The following is a 19,353-nucleotide window of genomic DNA, read 5'->3' on the forward strand; positions in this document are numbered from 1 at the left end:
TCATCTAACGTCTGTCATGGCTCACCATGTCCAGGGGGATCTCAACTCCATTGCGGATTGGTTGAGTCGGGAACAACTGCTGCCCCGCGAATGGGCGCTCAACAGGAGGATCTTCCTGAAGATCACACGAAGGTTCGGCCTTCCAATGGTTGACTTCTACGCATCGACGTTGAACAGACAACTACCCAGGTTCTTCACTCGGTTTCCGTGTCCACAAGTGGAGGGAGTGGATGCCCTATCAGTGGAATGGCCTCGGGAACTGCTGTATGCATTCCCACCAACTCAATTCCTGGCCCGTTTCCTTTGCAGGGTCCAATCACTCAGGGCACAAGTCATCTTGGTAGCCCTTACTGGCCCAGAAGACCATGGTTTCCAGAACTATATCACATGGCCATATAGGAACCATGGCTCCTTCCGGTGTCAGCAGATCTTCTCCATCAAGGTCCAGTCGAACATCACGATCCAGGCTGGTTTCAGCTAGCTGCCTGGAGACTGAGCGGGGAATACTAAGTAATTTTGGATATTCTGGCACTGTCTTAAATATGATGCTAGCCTCCATGAGAGATTCTACCAAGCGTATATATCAATACACATGGAGAGCGTTTCTACGATGGACGGCAAGACATGCAATACCTCGTGGTGCGGCATCTGTTAAAGACCTCACATGTCTTCAGGATGGATTACATAAGGGTCTAAAGGCAAATACTTTGAAAGGGCAGGCTGCTTCCCTATCAGGAGTTATAGCAGGTCTCTCTAAATCCAGGGTGATAAATCATCCGCATATCAAAAGATTCCTGAGGGGGGCAACCCTTCTGTCACCGATGGTGGTCCATTGCTTTCCATCATAGAATCTACACACCATTCTGAAGGCTCTTCAAAGTGCTCTTTATGAACCAATCAGGACCATTCCCTTAAGGGTGCTATCTTACAAGACTGTGTTCTTAGTAGCGGTTACATCTGCGAGAAGAATATTGGAGCTGAGTGCATTGTCTTCCCACAAGAATCTATGCATATTCTCGGCGGATTCTGTACGTCTCATTCCAAATCTGTCCGTCAGGCCGAATGTGTCATCAGCCTATCACCATTCGCAGGATATAATACTGCCCTCTTTTTGTCCCAGGCCGGTCCATCCAAGGGAGAGGGAATAGCATAAGTTAGATGTTCGCAGATGCTTGAAGATGTCCTTGAGGAGTACAGAGGGCTTTAGGAAATTGGAATCTCTCTTTGTTTCCTTCCGGCTTCAGTGGGAAGCCAAATATCGTCACAGACCCTTGCCAGATGGATACGTGCTTGTATTTCTCTGGCATACGAATCTCTACACCTTCCAGCTCCAGAACACATTCTAGCACATTTGACCAGAGCAGTAGCCACATCTGCTGCCTTCTCAACTAACGCTCCAGTACATGAGATATGCAGAGCTGCGACTTGGAAGGCACCATCAACATTTACAAGGCACTACAAGTTCGATGTGTATTCCTCTTCACAGGCGGCGTTTGGTCGCAAAGAGCTTCAACAGATTCTTTCCCTGGAGTAGGCAGGGCCACTCCCTCCCAGAGAGTTTGGCCAGGGCTTTGGTATGTCCCAATGAGAGATGTCCTTGGCTCCAGGCATCAGAGCATTGATCTTCACTTACCATGAAGGCTCCATCTTGATGCTGGAGCCGAGGACATCTCGGCCCTCCCAGTTGGTGTCCTAGCCTACTCCATGGAAAACCAAGAAAGTATAAGAGCACAATTGTTATATATGTGGGATCTCTGTATCTTCCACTGTTTTTTTCGTCATTCATATATATGTATGTATGTATGTTATGTGTTACCTGTTTTTTGGTGGTTACTTCGTTCTGTGCTACTTGCACTTTGGCCTAAAAGAACTGGGCAGGGTTATCCATCCCGGGCTCTTAAGGCTAGTAACAGATTTTCATTAGTCCTGCCTGGAAGCACATGGGAAAGGATAACCCAGTGAGAGATGTCCTTGGCTGCAGAATCCAGAAGGCACCTTCATGGTAAGTGAAGACCAATGCTCCATTCTGACCTTCCTTTAGCTGCCTGCCCTAGAGAGTGGAGGTCCCCACAAGCCCTGTCGCTCTGAGCCTCGAAGGACAGAGCCAGCCAGCTGGAATGGGCACCGCCCGCTGGGTGCAGATCACCTGTAAGCAGTGCATTGCCCGGTCCAGCCCTTTCCCACCCCATCCTCTGCAGAGGCCCAGGCCAGCCAGGGCAACGTGATACAGCCAGGGCTCCCTCCAAAGGGCTCCAGTGTCCCGAACGCATCAGCAGCAGAGCCCTGCTAGGGGCACTGAGAAGGGTGGGGATGCTGCCAGCTGGCCACTCGTACAAGGGGCCAGAGGGGCTCGGCCAGTACATTGTTCCATGTTACAAGAAAGTGGAAGGCAGCCCCCTTTCGGCGCCCGTTCCGTAAGCAGTGGCAGCCACCTTTCAGAGGCAGCTGGCACTCAACCCCGTCCCCTGCTTTGGGGGGCTAGGGCAGTGATGGACAACCCGTACCTGCAGCTTCTCCCCATGCCTCCCTTACTAGGGATTTGGAGGAATTGTGTGATCATCAGACCCTGCTGGGTTTGCTTCCCTAGCCTCATCAGAGGCCCCATCCCACGTCAGGGATGTGGAGAAAAGACAACAGTGAGTGTCCTCCCTCCCATGCAGGGACCAGGCAGGCACTTGTGGATTGCGGGGTGTGGGGGGCTCCACCACCGAGACATCCAGTGGCTTAACTATATTGAAGGTCCCAAGGGCAGAAGTTGGAGACCTTCTGTCCCACAGCGTGAAATGCTCTGCTAGTGACCACTCAGCAGATGCACAAGCAGAAAGTCCCCAGTCCTTTTGGAATTGAAAAAGCTGCACCAACTGCACCATCAGGAACTGGATTTGAACTCCACTCCTCAGAGGAGCAGACCTCCCCCCCTCCCCCGACCCTGTGGACCCGGCAGAGGGCAGGCATACTGCACAACTATGCCGTCCTGATCTAGGACAAATGCCCCCCCCCCCCCGAGGGCTCACCGCTTTCCTCCGAGGAGCAAGAAAATGAAGGTGTCTGGTCTGACAGTGATGAGGATTCAGCCCATTCAGACATGTTGTCTGTTCTCTAGGAATGACTTCCCTCTCCTATGGACTAAGACGATGGTCTCTCTAGACTTAGCCTCAACTTGTGGAGAGCCTACCTCACCACCTTCAAGGTCCTCCTGGTTGCTGGGGCCAATCAGAGGGCTTTTCCTCATCCTGAAGGATCCAGTACTATCTGTACACTGGAGTGGAAGTTGCCCTTAGAGGCCAAGTGCCTCACATACGAACCATGACCAAATTCTATGCTCCTCTAAAAACAGTGATGGATAAACTGAAGCTACCCTGGCAGATCACCTGTGGAAACCCTGGTGTTGAGCACCCCTGTACCAAAGGATGGAGCCAGCACCCTCAGGGATCTAATTCTTAGGTGGGCAGAGCACACAGGGCCTTCTCATCTTGCTCTTGAATTGCCAGAGCAGCTCCCATCCAGACCCTCTAGCTACTAAGAGAAGACACGGAAAGCTCTCCTTCAGTCCAGAAATTTCTGGCCTTCAGGTCTGTAGGGGTGATCATCGTTGCCAGAATGAACCAATGGTGGCTGTGCCACTGGGGTGCAGAGTTAGGGTTAGATTTGCTAACCTTGCAAATGTGGCATTCCATACCAAAGGAAAACTCTTTGGCAACAGTGCCCTGAAAGTAACTTTAAAATAAAGGACAAGAAAAATGAAATGCTATCGGCTCCCAAACCACCAAAAGTGGATGATATGGAAGATTCAACCAGTCCTTTCCGTCAAGGGACTTCTGATCCACTGGTGCACAATGGAGACAACAGCGTTTCCAGCCAAGTCTCTCAGGTGTTTTCAGACAGAATGCGCAGCTAGCTACAAGTGTAGCTACAGGCAGCCAGCAGTAGCGAGCTTTCACTCCCCTGGGGGAGAGAGGAGTGCTGGTCTGGCAGCAGAGACGCCTCCCTGGGCAGGGGCAGGGCCAAGGCCTTAGTCCCCTCTTTCCAAACTCAAGAGCCCCAGATGCTGTAGCCTAGCCTCCGAAGGAAGGTGCTCCAGGCCCCTGACCATCTTGGTTGCAGACTGAACTGAGTGGAAGTGGAGCCTGGCCTGGCCTCAACTCTGGAGGGCTTAAAGGGCCCATGCCTTGTCCTGCAGGCGCTGACTGTGGCATAACTGGACTGTCGGCAACGGAGTGCTTGTGACTGCAGCCGCTTCTGAACTCGATGGAGAACACCAGAGAGCATCCCGGGGGGTGGGGTGGGGGGGGGATAGGGGACTGCTGGATTCTAGAGCAGGGGTCTTTGAACTTGGTTCCTTCATTGGAGTCTCCTGGTTTTCATCCCCGTGGGGGAGACGTTGGGCTCTGAGTTGTGATGGGAGCAGACTTGAGGAATTGTACCTGATCTGGACATCTTGACGAAAAGAAAAGCCAAAGCAATGCAGAAGATCAGGAAAAATTGTAATATGTTCTAAGGTGTGTGTGTGTGTGTGTGTGTGTGTGTGTGTGTGTGTGTGTGTGTGTGTGTGTGTGTGTGTGTGTACACACACGCACACACCCCATACTGAGCTCATGACCTCCCCCAAAGAACAGATCCTAGGAAAGCTCAAGATGGTATCTCTATGGCTACCTGGCTGCTTGCTAGGGATGTGCATGGAACTGGCAACTGCCATTTCGGAGGTGGGGGGATAGCTTTAAGGAATGGGGAGGGTACTCTTACCCACCCGCCTGCCCAGCGCTTCCCCCGCCGGCGCTGTGGTTTGAAACAGTCCCGCGGTGCAGCAGCGTGCCTCATTGCCGCCCCATTGCACGTCAGACGGGAAGTGCCTCCTTGCGCATGCATGCCGGCCTTTCGAACCGGTTCGTGCTCATCCCGACTGCTTTGCTGCCAGCCAAGGTCTGTCCCAGGAAAAAGCAAAGAGCAGGTTTTAGTCTGGAAAAAAGGTGACCCAGTGGAGATATGACCAGGGTCTGTAAAATCACGCAAGCTGTGGAGAGGGGGGAAATCTTTCCATCTTGCACAACTCTAGAACCACAGGGGGCATCTCATGAACCTGAGGGCCAGGAATTTTAGGACGGGCAAAAGGGAGTATATCTTCACTCCGCACCTTATTAATCAATGGAGTTCTCTGCCAGGGGATGCAGTGATAGCCACCAGCTGGGATGGCTTTAAAAAGGGCTTAGCCAAGTTCACAGAGGACAGGCCTATCAGTGGCTGCTAGTCTGGATGGCTCTGTGCTACTGCCAAGTTCACAGGTGGGATACCTCTGGGTCCCAGTTGCAGGGGAGCAACCACAGAGGAGGGGGCATGCCTTCATCTCCAATTGTGGGCTTCCCAGAAACATCTGGTAGGTCACTGGGGGAAACGTGGTCCTGGACTTAGGTAGGCCTTGGACGTGATCCAGCAGCCAGGCTCCTTTTGTGTTCTTCAGTGTACTGGTGAATTCCTCCACTGTGATATTGCGTAGAGCTCTCCAGCCCCTGAAATGAGGCTGTGAAATAGAAAAGCTCTGTGGGTCAGTAGGTCTTGGCCTGGCCTGGCCTGGCCCCACCCTTGCAAATGATTTTTCTGTCTTCCCACAGTGTGGAGGGACCGGTGGACTCCTCCTTCTCTCAGGTATTTGAAAAGTCTTGCGCAGTCAACAGCAGTATCGTGTACAGCATTGAACCACGGCTGAAGGATTTCCACCAGCTGCTGCTCAGGCCCCCCAAGGTAGGGTGACTTGGCCTTTTCTCTGCTTCTCCTGGCTGGGCAGAGGCCATCTGGGGTCTCCCTCTAAATGTTCCCTGTGTGAGTGAGTGAGTGAGTGAGTGAGTGAGTGAGTGACCATCTGCATCCATTCAGTTCTGTGGCAATTGACTGGGAGCCCAGGGAGGCTTTTGGAACTGGGAGGCTATGTTGCCAGCTAACTCTTGAGCCCTGTTTGTAGAATGTAAAGGCTTAACCAGAAGCCGACACTTGCAAGGAAGAGCAGCCCTTCCAAGTGGCTCTGGATGGTGAATGGGAGGCAATTGCAGGCTGTTGACTGGCACAGAAGAGCTCTTCATCCAGTAGCAGTCGGAAAGGACTTCCGCATCAGCAGAAGCTGGTCCAGGAAAAGACCCGCTTCCCTGGCACTGTCTTGGACCAGTACCCGTGAAGGGATGCCCTTGAGCTCCGGGCAGGCCAGCCTCTACCCTGCCCCATTGCAGGCGCCTTGTTGATGGCCATGGCTTTCTGAGGGCTAGCAGCCATGTTCAGCCTGCCGACTTCTTGTAGCAGGAGCTTTCCTGAACTAGAGCCCATCAGGTGCATGAAGCGCAGTCCTTAGTTGACAGCTCTCCACGGCATGGAAGGGCAAACGGCGAGTCTGAATGGCCGTGAAAGGCAAGAGGTCCAGCCCGTGGCAATTCCGAGGAAGCTCCAGTGGGACGAGAGAGAAACACAGAGCGAGTCCCCGCAACGGTCACTGGGGACTTCCCAGGGTCATTCTCAAGCTTGCTACGAGAATGAGCGCCTGTAATGGGAGAGGAACCCTGAAGAAACAGAACCAAACCTTCTGATCAGTTCCAACTCATATTGGTGTCTCTCTGGAGTGCCATCTATCTAATCTATCTATCTATCTAAAATGTTTATGCCCCGCCCCTCCAGTGCACTACTGCTCGGAGCGGCTCATTTTTTGATGAAAGAATGACTTTCAGGTCAGCAGCAGATTGTCGTGGGAGGTGGAATGTTCTCACACTGGCTTCCAAATGTGGCTGTTTTCTTCATCTGACTTGTATCTGTCTGCTCTTCTGTGTAGAGGCTGATCTTTCTGTTGGGGCCTTATTGGTGGGGTGGCATAGATCATGTTTGGGTCAGGCTCAGGTAGGAATGGGGGCAGAACTGGCCTTGGGTGAGCTCCAAAGTCTGGGCCCTGTGTTGCCTCTTTGTTATGTGGCCTGTTGTTCCTGTGGCACACTAGGGTGGCTCCTTAAGCAAAGGTGATGGTAGCCATTGAGCACTGAGAGATGAAAACAGGGATGCAGGCTTTTGCCTAGGCATAATGTTAGTCTGGCCTGAAATCTGGTTCTTACTCTCTTGTTGGGAACAGACTGCCTCCATTCTGACTACCATTGGGGTCTTGGAGGAGCCGCTGGGGAATGCCCGCCTTCATGCCGCGCGCTTGGTGGCCGCCCTTCTCCACACCAACACGCCTAGCATGAACCAGGAGCTGTGCCGGCTCCACACAATGGACTTGCTGCTGGTGAGTCAAGCGTGAAGTGGGTCTTGGGCACAGAGGGGACTTCTTGCCTGTCTAGTAATGCACATAGTTCCTGTCGTGAGGTGAAGGATATGTGATCTTTTGGAGAGCATTGACCTTTGTGGTTTATGCTTGTTATGATTGATTGATTGATTAAGTGCCATCCAGTCGGTGTTGACTCATAGCGGCCACATAGATAGATTCTTTCCAGGAGGATCCGTCTTCCACTTGGCCTTTAAGGTCTTTCAGTGGTGCATTCTTTGCTGTCGTCATCGAGTCCATCCTCCTTGCTGCTGGTCGTCCTCTTCTTCTCTTTCCTTCAAATTTCCCCAGCATTATTGACTTCTCAAGGGAGCTGGATCTTCGCATCATGTGTCCGAAGTATGATAGTTTGAGCCTGGTCATTTGAGCCGCGAATGAAAACTCTGGATTGATTTGTTCTAGGATCCATTGGTTTGTTTTCCTGGCTGTCCATGGTATCCTCAAATGCCATGGTAACCTCAAACCCTTGTTATTATAGTGGTGGTTTTTTTCATATTTTTATTTAACGAATTTCAATACTGCCCAAAACTTGCGTCTCGGGGCGATTTACAATAAAAACACAATTAAAACAAAATTTTAAACATTAAAACAATTTAAAACTTAAAACAAGCTTAAAGTATTAAACATTTTTGACATCTGTGATTGCTTTTAAAAAAACAACTAAAGAACTTTTTATTTGTCCAGACTTCTGCCCCTTAGGGTAAAAGCTCTCCTGCTTCTTTTTGTCTTTTTAATGGGTGTTTTTTCCTTTTCTCTTTTTGGTGCATTTTATTGTTTAACTGATTTTAAGATTTTAAATGAGATTTTTTTAATGGAGTTTTACTGTATTCTAACTTTTGTAAACCACTTTGAGATGTCTTATGAAAGGTGGTATAAAAATTGAGCAGACAGGCAAGCAAGCCTGCCATACTGTTCAGGCTTAATACTGTATGTCTGATAGGTTGATGTTCATCTTGTTTAGTGGATCGGTGCCAGTTGAATTATCTCTGTGGTTGTCTTCTTAAGAGGGGGTGTGCTTGTGGGGTGACGGCGCTTCCGTGCTGACTTGGGCTGTGGGGCTGCCTCTGGCGTTGGCTCCTCTGCAGGCACGATGGCCATGGGGCACAGGGCTTGCCCCGGAGTTGGGGAATGGCCTTTTGCTCCTGCCAGGGCTGACCGCCCCCTCCTCTTTCACTTCCTTCCAGGATTTGTTTTTTAAGTACACTTGGAATAACTTTTTGCATTTCCAAGTGGAACTGTGTGTAGCAGCTATTCTTGCGCACACTGTGAATGGAAGCAGACCTGCCACGAGTGACCCAGAGAGCAAGGAAGGGATGGATGGGAGTCCGGCCGTGGGGATCTCGGAAGTATCGGGCAGCAACCCTGAGAATGTCATGGTGACTCATGTAAGTCTTGCTTGGCGGGGCTGTCTGGGGCTGGGCTTCAGGGGTGCCTCCGGGAACGTGGCCTCCGCAGACCTGCGTAGAATCCTGCATCGTGGCAGAAATGAGCCTTTCATGGGGAGGGCCCGTGGCTCAGGGGCAGCGTCTCAAAAGGATCTCCTCCTGGAGAACTGCCATCTGCTAGAGTAGACCCAGGAGCCTAGGAAGAGCTTCATACGTCAGTATCGTCAGCATCCAGTCTAATCCAGCCCTCTCCACCCCCAGCACAATATCCCCCACAGTGACTGTTGCTGGTGTCTATCTTATGTTTCATTTTAGCTTGTAAGCCCTTTGGGGACAGGGGTCCATCTTGATTTTATTTCTTTATTGGTCTATCCATCCATTTCTTTCTGTAAACCGCTTTGGGAACTTTTGTTGACAAGTGATATATAAACATTTGTTGTAGCAGTATTAAAAAAAAACTGCAGCAGCTGCTGCAGGCTTAGCCAGCCGCTTGAAAAAGATCTGCACAAGGCCAGCTTCACATCGGTGCCCCATCTTATAGTACCAGGGTGGGTGGGGGTCCTCAGGCTTGAACTGGAGCCTTTCCCCACGCAGCAGAGCCCAGCACATGCTCTGCTGGCTCAGCGTAATACAAAGAAACGATGCTATTTCCAGTGCCCAAATAACCCTTCGCAGCACGGCCTGGTAGAGCTGGAGCTGGGGGGAGAGAAGATGGGGCCCCATGGGAGAGGGAGCGGTACTAGGCCCCAGAAGCCTCTGCCCACTGGAAGCTCAGTTGAGCTGCCCCTCCATTTTGGACTGCCCACAGGCTGTCCGAGCTCTGCCCTTGTGAGGGTGCTTCAGATTTCCGTATGTCGGCGTCTCTGTCAGAGGTTGTCTTTCGGGTCCCAGTCGTGAGCATGCAGAGTCCCGCAGCCCTGGGGAGGAGGGGGCCCCTGTGCTGTGGCGCTCTTGGAACCCTGACCAGCTTGTGCTCTGTCTCTTCGTCCTCCTCCAGCTGTTCCAGACCTGCTGCCTGGTGCAAAGGATCCTGGATGCCTGGGAGACCAATGACCAAATACAGTAAGGCTCCTTGTGCTGCGTCGTGTGCCGTGGCCCTGAGCCCGTGGCTGCACATTCCCTGCGTTTGCTGGCTTGCCCAGATGTGAGCCAGCTGCCTTCTGGAGGGCCAGCCCAGGACTGTCAGCAGCGACTGGCCGTGCCCTCCTCAGGTGGAAGAGGCCAGGCACTGAGTTTGGGGCCCACCGCCCAGCACCCTTGAGCTGCTTGAGGTTGTCCTGACGCTTCTCACCAGTGTTCTCTTTTTTCATGCTGAGCTTTGAAGCGGAGATGTGGGGGGTTTTCCCCTTAAACAGAGGTGACAGGAAGAAGAGGGTGGATATGTGACATACAGTGCCTTGCCTAGTGGAAGGGAACTCAGTTTTTGGGGTCATGGGTTCCAAATGTTTCAATGGTGGGTTTATTTTGAATTCAGCTGTTCTCGGTTGCTGGGGTCAAGGCCATCTCTACGGGTTATCCTCATCAGGTGCTCCAGGGGCAGGACTTAAGTTAATTAGTTGAAGAAAGACCCGGGCTGAGGAGGATGACCTCGCCCAGTTCTTTCAGTCCTGCGTAGCTCCAGGCAGGCTTTTTTCTCTCTCTGCGTTTTATAGCCTTTTCCTTCCACAACTTTCTTCTTTGCTAATTTCCTGTGCCCACTATTGCTTGTTTTTCCTTCTGCTTACATCTCCTGCTGGGGGGGGGGGGGGGAAGGATCCGTTCTTCCTTTGTTTGTCTTCCCGCTTCCCTCTCCTCTCCCTCCCCCGCCCCATGGAGCTATCAGGAACCTCTTTGCATATTTGTGTTCCTGCTGGGAAGCCGAAGAGGGACTTTCCAAAGGGCACTAGAGTGCCCGGTCCGTCCCTTCCACTGCTGCCCCCACCGGCTGCCGGAGTGCCGTCCGAAGGGGAGCCAGCTGCAGCGCGTCTCCCGCCCTCGGGCACTGGAATGTGCCCCTCAGCGGCTCAGCAGACCTCCTCCAGCCCGGGCGAGACGGCGGAGCCCTTTCCTCCCCAGGTTCTGTGGAGCAACGCAGCAGCAAGGAGCCTGATAATCTACCCGCTACCGCTGCAGAGGGAGAGGAGAGTGCTGGCAGAGGCCAGCATGGAAGCGGCGCCTTCCCCAGCGCTCCAAGAGGGCGCCCGCCCCGAAAAGCCCTCCAAGAACGCGGCTGCTCCAACGGAGGTCCTCTCAGCCCCTACTCTTCAGAATGTGGTGAGCTCTGCCCAAGGGGGGGGGGGACCTCCACCGCGGGGTCTCTGTTTGCAGCCTCCCCTGCCTCTATGCCCCCAGAATGGCAGGCATGGCTAAAAAATGCTGTGGTGGATACCTTTTTGCAATTGCACCTCCAAAAGCGTAAAAAACGATCCAGAAAGAGGAAAAGGACTCTTCTTCTGAGGAGTCCTCTGAGTCTAGCCCCCGCTGCCTCTCAGAAAAGCCAAAAATAAAAGGAAGCACACTAAGGCTTCATCGAAACAGTTCTAAGGCCTCCTCCCCTCGGGCCACCAGGGCTCACTCATCTGAACTCTCAGATCGGGATTCTGGGGATCCAGATCCCTTAAAGTGCAAGCCCGCATTTCCACTGCAGTAGGCCAGACCTCTGGCCTCTGGCGGGGGCTGTGATGTAGATGTTGGTGCTGTTGGTGATTAACAAGAGTTAATCACTTGTACCCCGCTCGGCTGAGTAGGAACACTCTGACACAGGTATAGTGCAAACTGAAGAATATATTGAAGGAGAGGAGAACTTACATGATATGGCAGCTCAGGAAGTCCTTTTACACGCAGGCATACATATGCATTAGGCACCAGGAGACAGCCTAGACATAGCAGCCGGGTGGACCACAGTGGTGCAGCCTTGACCACTGTGGACAGTTAGCTCTCCCTTGAGCCTCCTTCTTACGCTGGCTTTGGCCAATCACGTCAGGTCGGTACTCAACACCTGTTAATTGGCCTCACATGTTGCCAGTCACCACTTACTGCAAATACAGTGACTTGCACTTCTGACTTAAAGCAACACACACACAACACCTCACAGTGATATGTCTTGACAGTAGAGGAGGTCCAGATGGACTCGGGAGAAGAGGCGCAGACTCCAACTCCCTCTTTGGAGGAGGAGGAGGAGGAGGAGGGCGAATGGTCAGGGGGCGAGGAGCCGGAACCCTCTCATGTCTCTCAACGCCCGTTTGGCCCAGAGGACTTTCACCCTTTAAGGACTAAAATCCTTACAACTATAGGCTTGCAATCCAAGATCCAACCTGACTCTGCTCCCACTTCTAAGGGTGACTGACTGTTTCCCAAGGCAAAACCTAAGGACACGCTTCTCCCCTTGCCTGACTGTTTCATTGAAAGCATTAGGGAGGAATGGGCCTTACCCGCCTTGGTGCGCAAGCCCATGGCGGTGGCGGCGCATTTTTACTCTCTTCAACAGGAACCAGTCTCTCTTCTGAAAACTCCAAATACAGATGCGCCAGTGGCTCAGCTGGTCTCTAATTCACTGCTGCCGCGAGATGGAGAAGTCTCCCTCGAAGACCCGCCTGACAAGAAAGCAGAAATGGCCCTGAAATGGCGGGTACATGGCAACCCTTCTCATGCTACCAGGGCGTCAGCTGCCGCATCCATGGCCGCCAGGGCCAGCTTCCTCTGCATCGAGGACCTCCTTGCTGACTCCCAGACAGACTCTTCCCGCCTTAGACAGCAACTGGTGAAGCTTTAGAAGGCCCAGGCCTTTGTGGCAGACGCCACTCTCGTATAATGAAGCCGGTTTAAACAAACAAAGGAAGAGAAGCCCTAGATTCTCCCTTCCTCTGGATCCCCCCTTTCTCTCCCCCCTTCCCACTCCCCTGGCCAAAGCAGCAGGGATCCTCCCCGGAGGAACAAAAAGGGGCAGGAATGCCACAGGCGCTTCCTACAAAGGGCAGCCCAGAGAGTCTCTCCCCCCTCTCAGAGATATTGGTGGTTCTTCCTCCACAAACTTTGGGGCGCAGCAGCTCCAAAGGAGGCTTCTCTCCAGGTTTGGGGCCCGATCATCGCCTGCCCATTCACCTCGGCAGCCCTGGCCTCAGCCCAATCGATCGCCCTTTCGGGTGCCTGATCCTTGTCTCCATGACCCAGGCCGGCAGCAAACAAACGGCTGGAGGCCCAGCGGGAAGAAGTACAGCCTCCAGCAGCTCAAGTAATAGGCGGGGAGCGGATGGGAACAGCGGCAACCACTAACTCCGAAGGAGCTCTGTTCTTAGCCGCGAGGCAAAGCGCTTGGGCCTAGCCCAGGACTGCGGCAACCAACCATGCAGGGAGCGGTTCCAGACGCTGCAGCCTCAGCTGGGAGAGCCCACCAAAACTGGTGAACGCGTGGTGTAGTGGTTGGAGTGCTGGTCTGGGACCGGGGAGACTCGGGTTCCGATCCCCATTCAGCCGTGGTGCTTGCTGGGTGATTCTGGGCCGGTCGCTTCTCTCCCGGCTCGGCCTGCTTCACAGGGTTGTTGTGAGGAGAAACCCGAGTATTTAGTACACCACTCTGGATAAGATCAAGGGCAGCAAGTATCTTCCCTATGGCCACAGACCTGCCTAGACGGTGGCCCCCTCTCCCCCCCAGGCCTAACTCCCTTGTGGAGTTTTTAACCCTTGCCACAAGAGCTCTTTGCACTAAGCTCGGTTGGCTGGCTTATGGGCAGCTCGTCCTAGCAAACCTGGGAGGGCCCTTCCTGCACCTTCGCCTACGAGCCCATTTTGTGAGGGTGCAAATAATGCATGGCCCTCTAGGGGTCATATTGACAAATACCCTTTTCCTTCCTTGGAACCTCCAGGGTTTAAAGGGGAAATGGAGGGAGGAAAAATGCTCCTCTGGTCAGCTATATGGCATCCTTCATTTTCTGCAGAAGTTTCCTCCCTTAGAGGCAGAGTCACAGCCTTATAACCACGTCCATAACGCTGCTGCTCCCATGATATGTGTTTATGCCACACTTGTATGGGACACTAACAGATTTATTACATTACAGGCCCCTAAGACAAAACCACCACCACCACCACCACCCAAAAATCTGGTAACATTGGGGCGAGCGAGGGTGCTTTCACCTGCGGAGCAGGATCAACCCTGCATGCATTTGAATGGGAGACTCACAGTACTATTGGATGTTTTATTATTTATTTGTGGCATTTCCATACCACCCCTTCCAGGGCTCTGGGTGGTGCACAACAAGGTCTGTGACTGTCGCTTCTCTAACAGCACAGGAACAGCCATGCTAGATCAGGCCCATGGCCAATCTAGTCCAGCTCCTCTTCACTAAAGGACATAATTAATTTTTGGTTCAAATGAACACCCAGGGATGCTAATATTCTCCCTCACAAGAGGGTTCTATCCACGAAGGATGCAACCTGTACTTCCGAGGAGAATGACCTTTCAGGTCAGTGCCAATGGTTCATTCTATGTCTCCAGTCCGGTAGAACATAAAATTAAGTTTCCAGGAGAGTCCCAGCCTCAAACAGCCCTGCTGGATCAGACCCAAGGCCCAGCTAGTCCAGCAGCCTCTTTTCGCGCAGTGGCCCACCGGGTGTCGCTGGAGGCCGCAGGCAGGAGTTGGGGGCATGCTGTCTCCCTCCTGTAGTGTGTAGTTGGGTGCTCTTCCTTCACTCTGCCATGGCTGCCCCTTGGAAGCATCCAGCAGGGCTTTATTCCTCACCTCCAACCCCAGGCAAAGGAGGTTATCACGACAACCTTTCTGGTCAAAATAGCGCCAGACATAAGTGTCTGTCCAGGTGTTCTCCAAGACAGAGCTAGAGACCACATGCAGACCACAGGGGAGTAACAGCAGGAGGGAGGGCCTGCCCTCAACTCCTGCCTGTAGGCTTCCAACGGCATCTGGTGGGCCACTGTGTGAAACAGGATGCTGGACTAGATGGGCCTCCTTGAGGGGCCAGATCCAGCAGGATCCTCTTTTCACACAGTGGCCCACCAGATGCCACTGGAAGCCACAGGCAGGAGTTGAGGGCATGCCGTCTCTCCTGCTGTTACTCCCCTGCAACTGGTACTCAGGGGCCTCAATGTCCCTTTTATTCACACTACTGGGGTGGGTTCTCTTAGCACTAGGTGAGATAACTTTCCTCAGCGAGGTGCTTATTTACATATCTTACTAAAGACAGCCGTCCAGCTGGAGGTCTCATGCCCTCCCATGAGACATAGGATCCTCCGCTGTACTTCTACTCTCCCTTTAACATACCATTATTGGGGAACATGTTCATACTATCTTCGCTGCTCCCATGCATCTAATATGAACCTTAATAAGGCCTCCGACCATAGGCACTGATAGCCTTGCCTCTTCCAATTCTCCCCCTCCAAGGCCCCACCCTAGCCTCATAGGGTGGCTACATGGAGCCTAGAGTCATACCCCCTTAGGAGGCTGATTCCTTCACTCTCCTGGCTCTGGATCTCTGGGGTAGTATTGAGGCGGTTCAGAGAGACCACCTGGATAGATGCCATCTATGAGCGAAGTCCCTAAGGACAGCCCCATCTACCTCCGGTTAGCTGGCGAGGAAGTTCACATCGACAGTCCTTCCGGCTCTGTTCACCCTTCCGGATGTTCCACAATTAATATACAATGTGAACACTGCCAAATTAACAACAATACAGCAGTGGACAGCCTCCTCCAATCATGGGTAGGACTACAGGTCCACAGTCCCACCCAGGCTTCCCACCTGGGTCAAGTGCTGGCGTGCAAGTGTAGCTGCCACTCCCAACAGAGGAAGGCCTCAGTCATGTCAGCATCTCTGGTCACAGGTCTGAGGGCACTCCCCTGAGAGTAGTATACCTCGTTTCCAAACACAAAATTGGTGAAAGGGGGGATGCATCGTATGACCCCTAACACAAAATATACTTTGCCTCAGATCTCTACTCCCTGGCTCAACAATCCCATATGAGGTAGCAACCAGGGCGGCCGTACTAGGCTTTAGTGACATACCTCCTACCCAGTACAGCATAGTCCACGTGGGCTCTCACAAATGAGCCATCGTCCAGCCCCTCAGCAACATGAGTCCTAGACCTTTGAGGTCTGCCTCCTCTGTAGAGCAGGACGTGCAGGCAGGTCCGGTGCATGGCCTAGTAGTAACCAGGGCCATATTGGCCCATTCCCATCTTAGATACCCTCTCCAGGGTCATGTAACAGCCATGGTTCCTAGGGGAGCTCATCTCCAGCACCCAATAGAACTATCGAGACTCTCTCTGGGCAATAAGGATACGACTCACTGTTTTAATCTCCACTGGGTCCCCCGTTACAGGTAGTGACATGGCAAGCACCAACTGTACAGTCGACTCATTCCATCTCGATCTAGCCTATTGACAGTCACTCTCCGTACAAACCATCTTAGCCATGAGGTGATGGCACGGGGCAACGCCTTGATCAATATCACTGTTTTCGTGACTACGGCTATTCCCATCATGGGATAGATTACCACAGGCTCATAACCTCTCACAGGCTTATAATCTCTGGACTCTCTCCAGCTGTCTTAACATTCTTGCCTAACTGTTCCTCCAGGGTTGAATTCTGTCCTCCCACCACCACCAGCTAGGATAGAAGGTCCATGGCCATATAGTTGGATGACCACACCCAACTAATCCTAGAGAGTTGTTGTACTGCTTGCAGCCTAGCCTAAGGCAGGCAGAGTGTCATCGTTCCTGAGGGGTGCTACCTGCCAACCTCTCCCTCAGTAGTCAGCTGGGCACCTGTCCAGTTCCCTACCTGGGCACGAGATTTACTGGGCAGATGACCAGAGGTTAGCAGGCTCCCTAACACAGTGGAACCCTCTCTGTTGGCCTTACAGAGGAACCTAGGATATTCGTCCGACTTTGACTTTTCTCCTGACATCCTAAGGACCAAGGTCCATCCACAACCAAGCACTCTCAGGTGTAACTGCCACAACTTGGACCTATATCAACAGCTCAGTCTCATTCCATAAAACTGACAGGCTCCGTTTCCTTCTACCAGGATCTATAGGCGAGGCAGTGACTTCTCCAACTAGTGCCAGATGGATTAGCGCTTGTATCATTCTGGCGTACGAAACACAGAACATTCGGCCTCCCTTATATATCACGGCCCCTCAACGAGGGCGGTGGCAACCTCAGCCGCCTTTTTTCACCCAATGCACCGGTCCAGGAAACCTGCAGGGCTGCAACCTGGAATAATCTGTCTACGCAGCATTTCAAAGTGGACACTATGCCTCCGCCTAGGTGGCTTTTGGTAGACGGGTTCTGCGAGGGCGCTTCTTCAGGAGCGGCCAAGAGCGCGTCCCTCCCTGTCGACGTACAGGCTTTGGTGTGTCCCATTGAGATGGCCTTGATTGGCAGCAACCGAGAACGGAGCATTGGTCACTTACCGTGAAGGCTTCTTCTGGTTGCTGCAGTCAAGCCCATCTTGGCCCTCCCGGCCAGCCGCTCTTGGGTTGCTCCTGAGGGTGGTGGGGTGTTGCTGTTTTTGTCTGACTCGTTTAGTCCGAGTGCTGGGATTAGATCACTCTTCCAGCTGGCCAGTGCCCTTCAGTATCCTATGTCCATCCAACTCACCTGTCTCTTCTAGCTTCCTATGACTTACCCCATGTCGCTTAATCTGTGGCTGGAAATATAGGTCAGTCTTTCTTTGCTAACTTGGCCTGTAAGAACTGGGCAGGGTCATCCCCCTCAGGCTCTGGAGACTTCTGTCTTTCAGCTAATTAGCATAGTCCTGCCTTGGAGCACGGGAGGGGGATAACCCATCGAGATGGCCTCGACTGCAGCAACCAGAAGAAGCCTTCACGGTAAGTGAACCAATGCTCCGATCTTATTTGGGTTGGGATTAGAATTCTTCTTTAAGATTCAGGTTTACCCAGGAGTTAAGTTTTTTATGGGCATTTTTAAAAGCAGTGATAACTTTCATTTATCTGGTAATTGACACATCTTGGGTAAGTGGACTTTAGAGATTTGTCAATTCCTCAGATTAAGGAATTGGAGAACAAACATAAGAGAGATCACATTAAATTCCACATCTGAATAATTGCAAGAACATGGATTAGATATGCACACTCTGGAGAGGACTTCGCCTTATTTGTAGCGAGGTTCATTTTTGTGGGAGGCTGCGGCTCCGTCTAGCGCCAGTTCTTGGAAGGAATTCTCATAATTCCTGTTCGGGTTTGCTGTCTCCTGACGGAAGAGCACATGCTCAGAAAGCCCTTGGGCAGGATTCTGGAGAGCAAATTGGTCTCCTGCATCTGTTGGGTTCTGTGGCTGTTTAGAGTTGGGTTCTAGTGGTACCTTTCAGAAAATGGAACCAAAATAAGATTCCTCCTGCAAAGAATTCTTCGGGGTGTGGAGGAACAGCCCTCTATTTGGATAAATAATAAATAAATAAAATAATATTCTTCCTACCCTTTTTGCCTCTGCCACTAAGTGGACCTTTGGTATGGCTGGGTCCACTACAACAGCCCTTCAAAAACAAAAAATCACCTCAGTAGCCTGGAAAGGCTTATCGGCGTGGGGTGGAGACAATCAACAAGCTTCTAATTTTTTTAAAAAAGAAAATTTACTTTTAGAAAAATTGGTTCAATTGAATCCTTTCTTTTGCAGCAAAAGAAAAAAAAAGAAATTCAAAACAGTTATTAACAGAGCAGATCAGGGAAAATAAAAACTGAACAGGTCTACTGCTTGACTCTCTACTGGTCCCTACTCAGGCCTCTCTGCTTCCTTGTCAGCTTCTGGCTTGCTGGGTGGTTCTGATTCCAGCCCAGCTCTGGGGCTCGGTGCAGGCTGGCTCTTCTTTTTCTCCCTGGGGATTTCCTTTGGGGTTCTCCCTCCAGCAGACGGACTTTCAGGACTCTCTGTCTCCTTCAGCCTTCAGCTCTGACTCTCTCCAGCAGACTTCACTTCTCTGGCTTCCAGGACTCTGTTGACTTCACTCCCCTCCCTTTCAAAACACCCCCAATATATTCAGTTTCTCTGGCCCAACAGTTATTTAAGCCATCCAATTTTTGTTTCCCTCAGTTTTTTAAACAAAATTCCCTCCATTTTTTAAAATCTCCCCCCCCCTAAAATAAAAAATCTATCAAAATGTTAAACCAAAAGTGAAACAAGAATGAACTTTTGACCCTGCCATCCTTCTCCATGCACAGGGATTTGCAACCACAAAATCTTATTTACAATAATAAAGTTTTGGGAATATAATATAATACAATTCATTTATCAGGGCTTATTTACAAGAAGCAGTTTGGGAATATTAATAGCAATACAGGGGCTTATTTACAGAAACCCAAGAGGTCTAGGCCTTTTTCCTTCAGACAGGGAAACTTGTAAAAAAAATTGGAAGAAATCAAGCAGTTTCACAGGTTCTTTCTTCATCTTAAAAAAAAACTGTTTGTGTTGATAAAAACAAATTTTTAGATAGCCCATTTCAGTAAACAATGTATAAAAAAGAGGGTGCCTTATAAAAAGATAAAAACTGGAAAGAGCATTTGAGAAAAAGCAACATGCAGTGTATTTGCAAACTACACACTAAGATTGTTGATGAAGAATGTTGGTCTTGTACTGTGAGCTCTTAGCGAAGGAGTGCGAGACTCCTGGCAGTTCCATCTGCAACGCTGTCCGATTGGGGCTGCAGTACCCTCAGGCATTTCACCCAAGGAATCTCT

At 51.5% G+C, this 19,353-nt stretch overlaps 1 protein-coding gene across 16 annotated transcripts in view; it reads left to right on the top strand.

The window, feature by feature from the left end:
* Positions 1–19,353, top strand: part of PPP6R2 (protein phosphatase 6 regulatory subunit 2) — a 155,174-nt gene that overhangs the window by 53,962 nt on the left and 81,859 nt on the right. For all 16 annotated transcript variants that reach the window (XR_008308880.1, XR_008308873.1, XR_008308874.1 and 13 more), the window contains exons 9-12: positions 5,607–5,736; positions 7,097–7,249; positions 8,473–8,673; positions 9,671–9,735. Coding sequence is in view for 6 of the 16 variants with exons in the window: in XM_053257246.1 (XP_053113221.1) it covers positions 5,607–5,736; positions 7,097–7,249; positions 8,473–8,673; positions 9,671–9,735 (549 nt within the window). In the remaining 10 variants the exon portion in view is untranslated. The remainder of the gene's footprint in view (positions 1–5,606; positions 5,737–7,096; positions 7,250–8,472; positions 8,674–9,670; positions 9,736–19,353) is intronic.

This window comes from Hemicordylus capensis, chromosome 5 (assembly GCF_027244095.1).
Source record: "Hemicordylus capensis ecotype Gifberg chromosome 5, rHemCap1.1.pri, whole genome shotgun sequence".
Classification (NCBI taxonomy): domain Eukaryota; kingdom Metazoa; phylum Chordata; class Lepidosauria; order Squamata; family Cordylidae; genus Hemicordylus; species Hemicordylus capensis.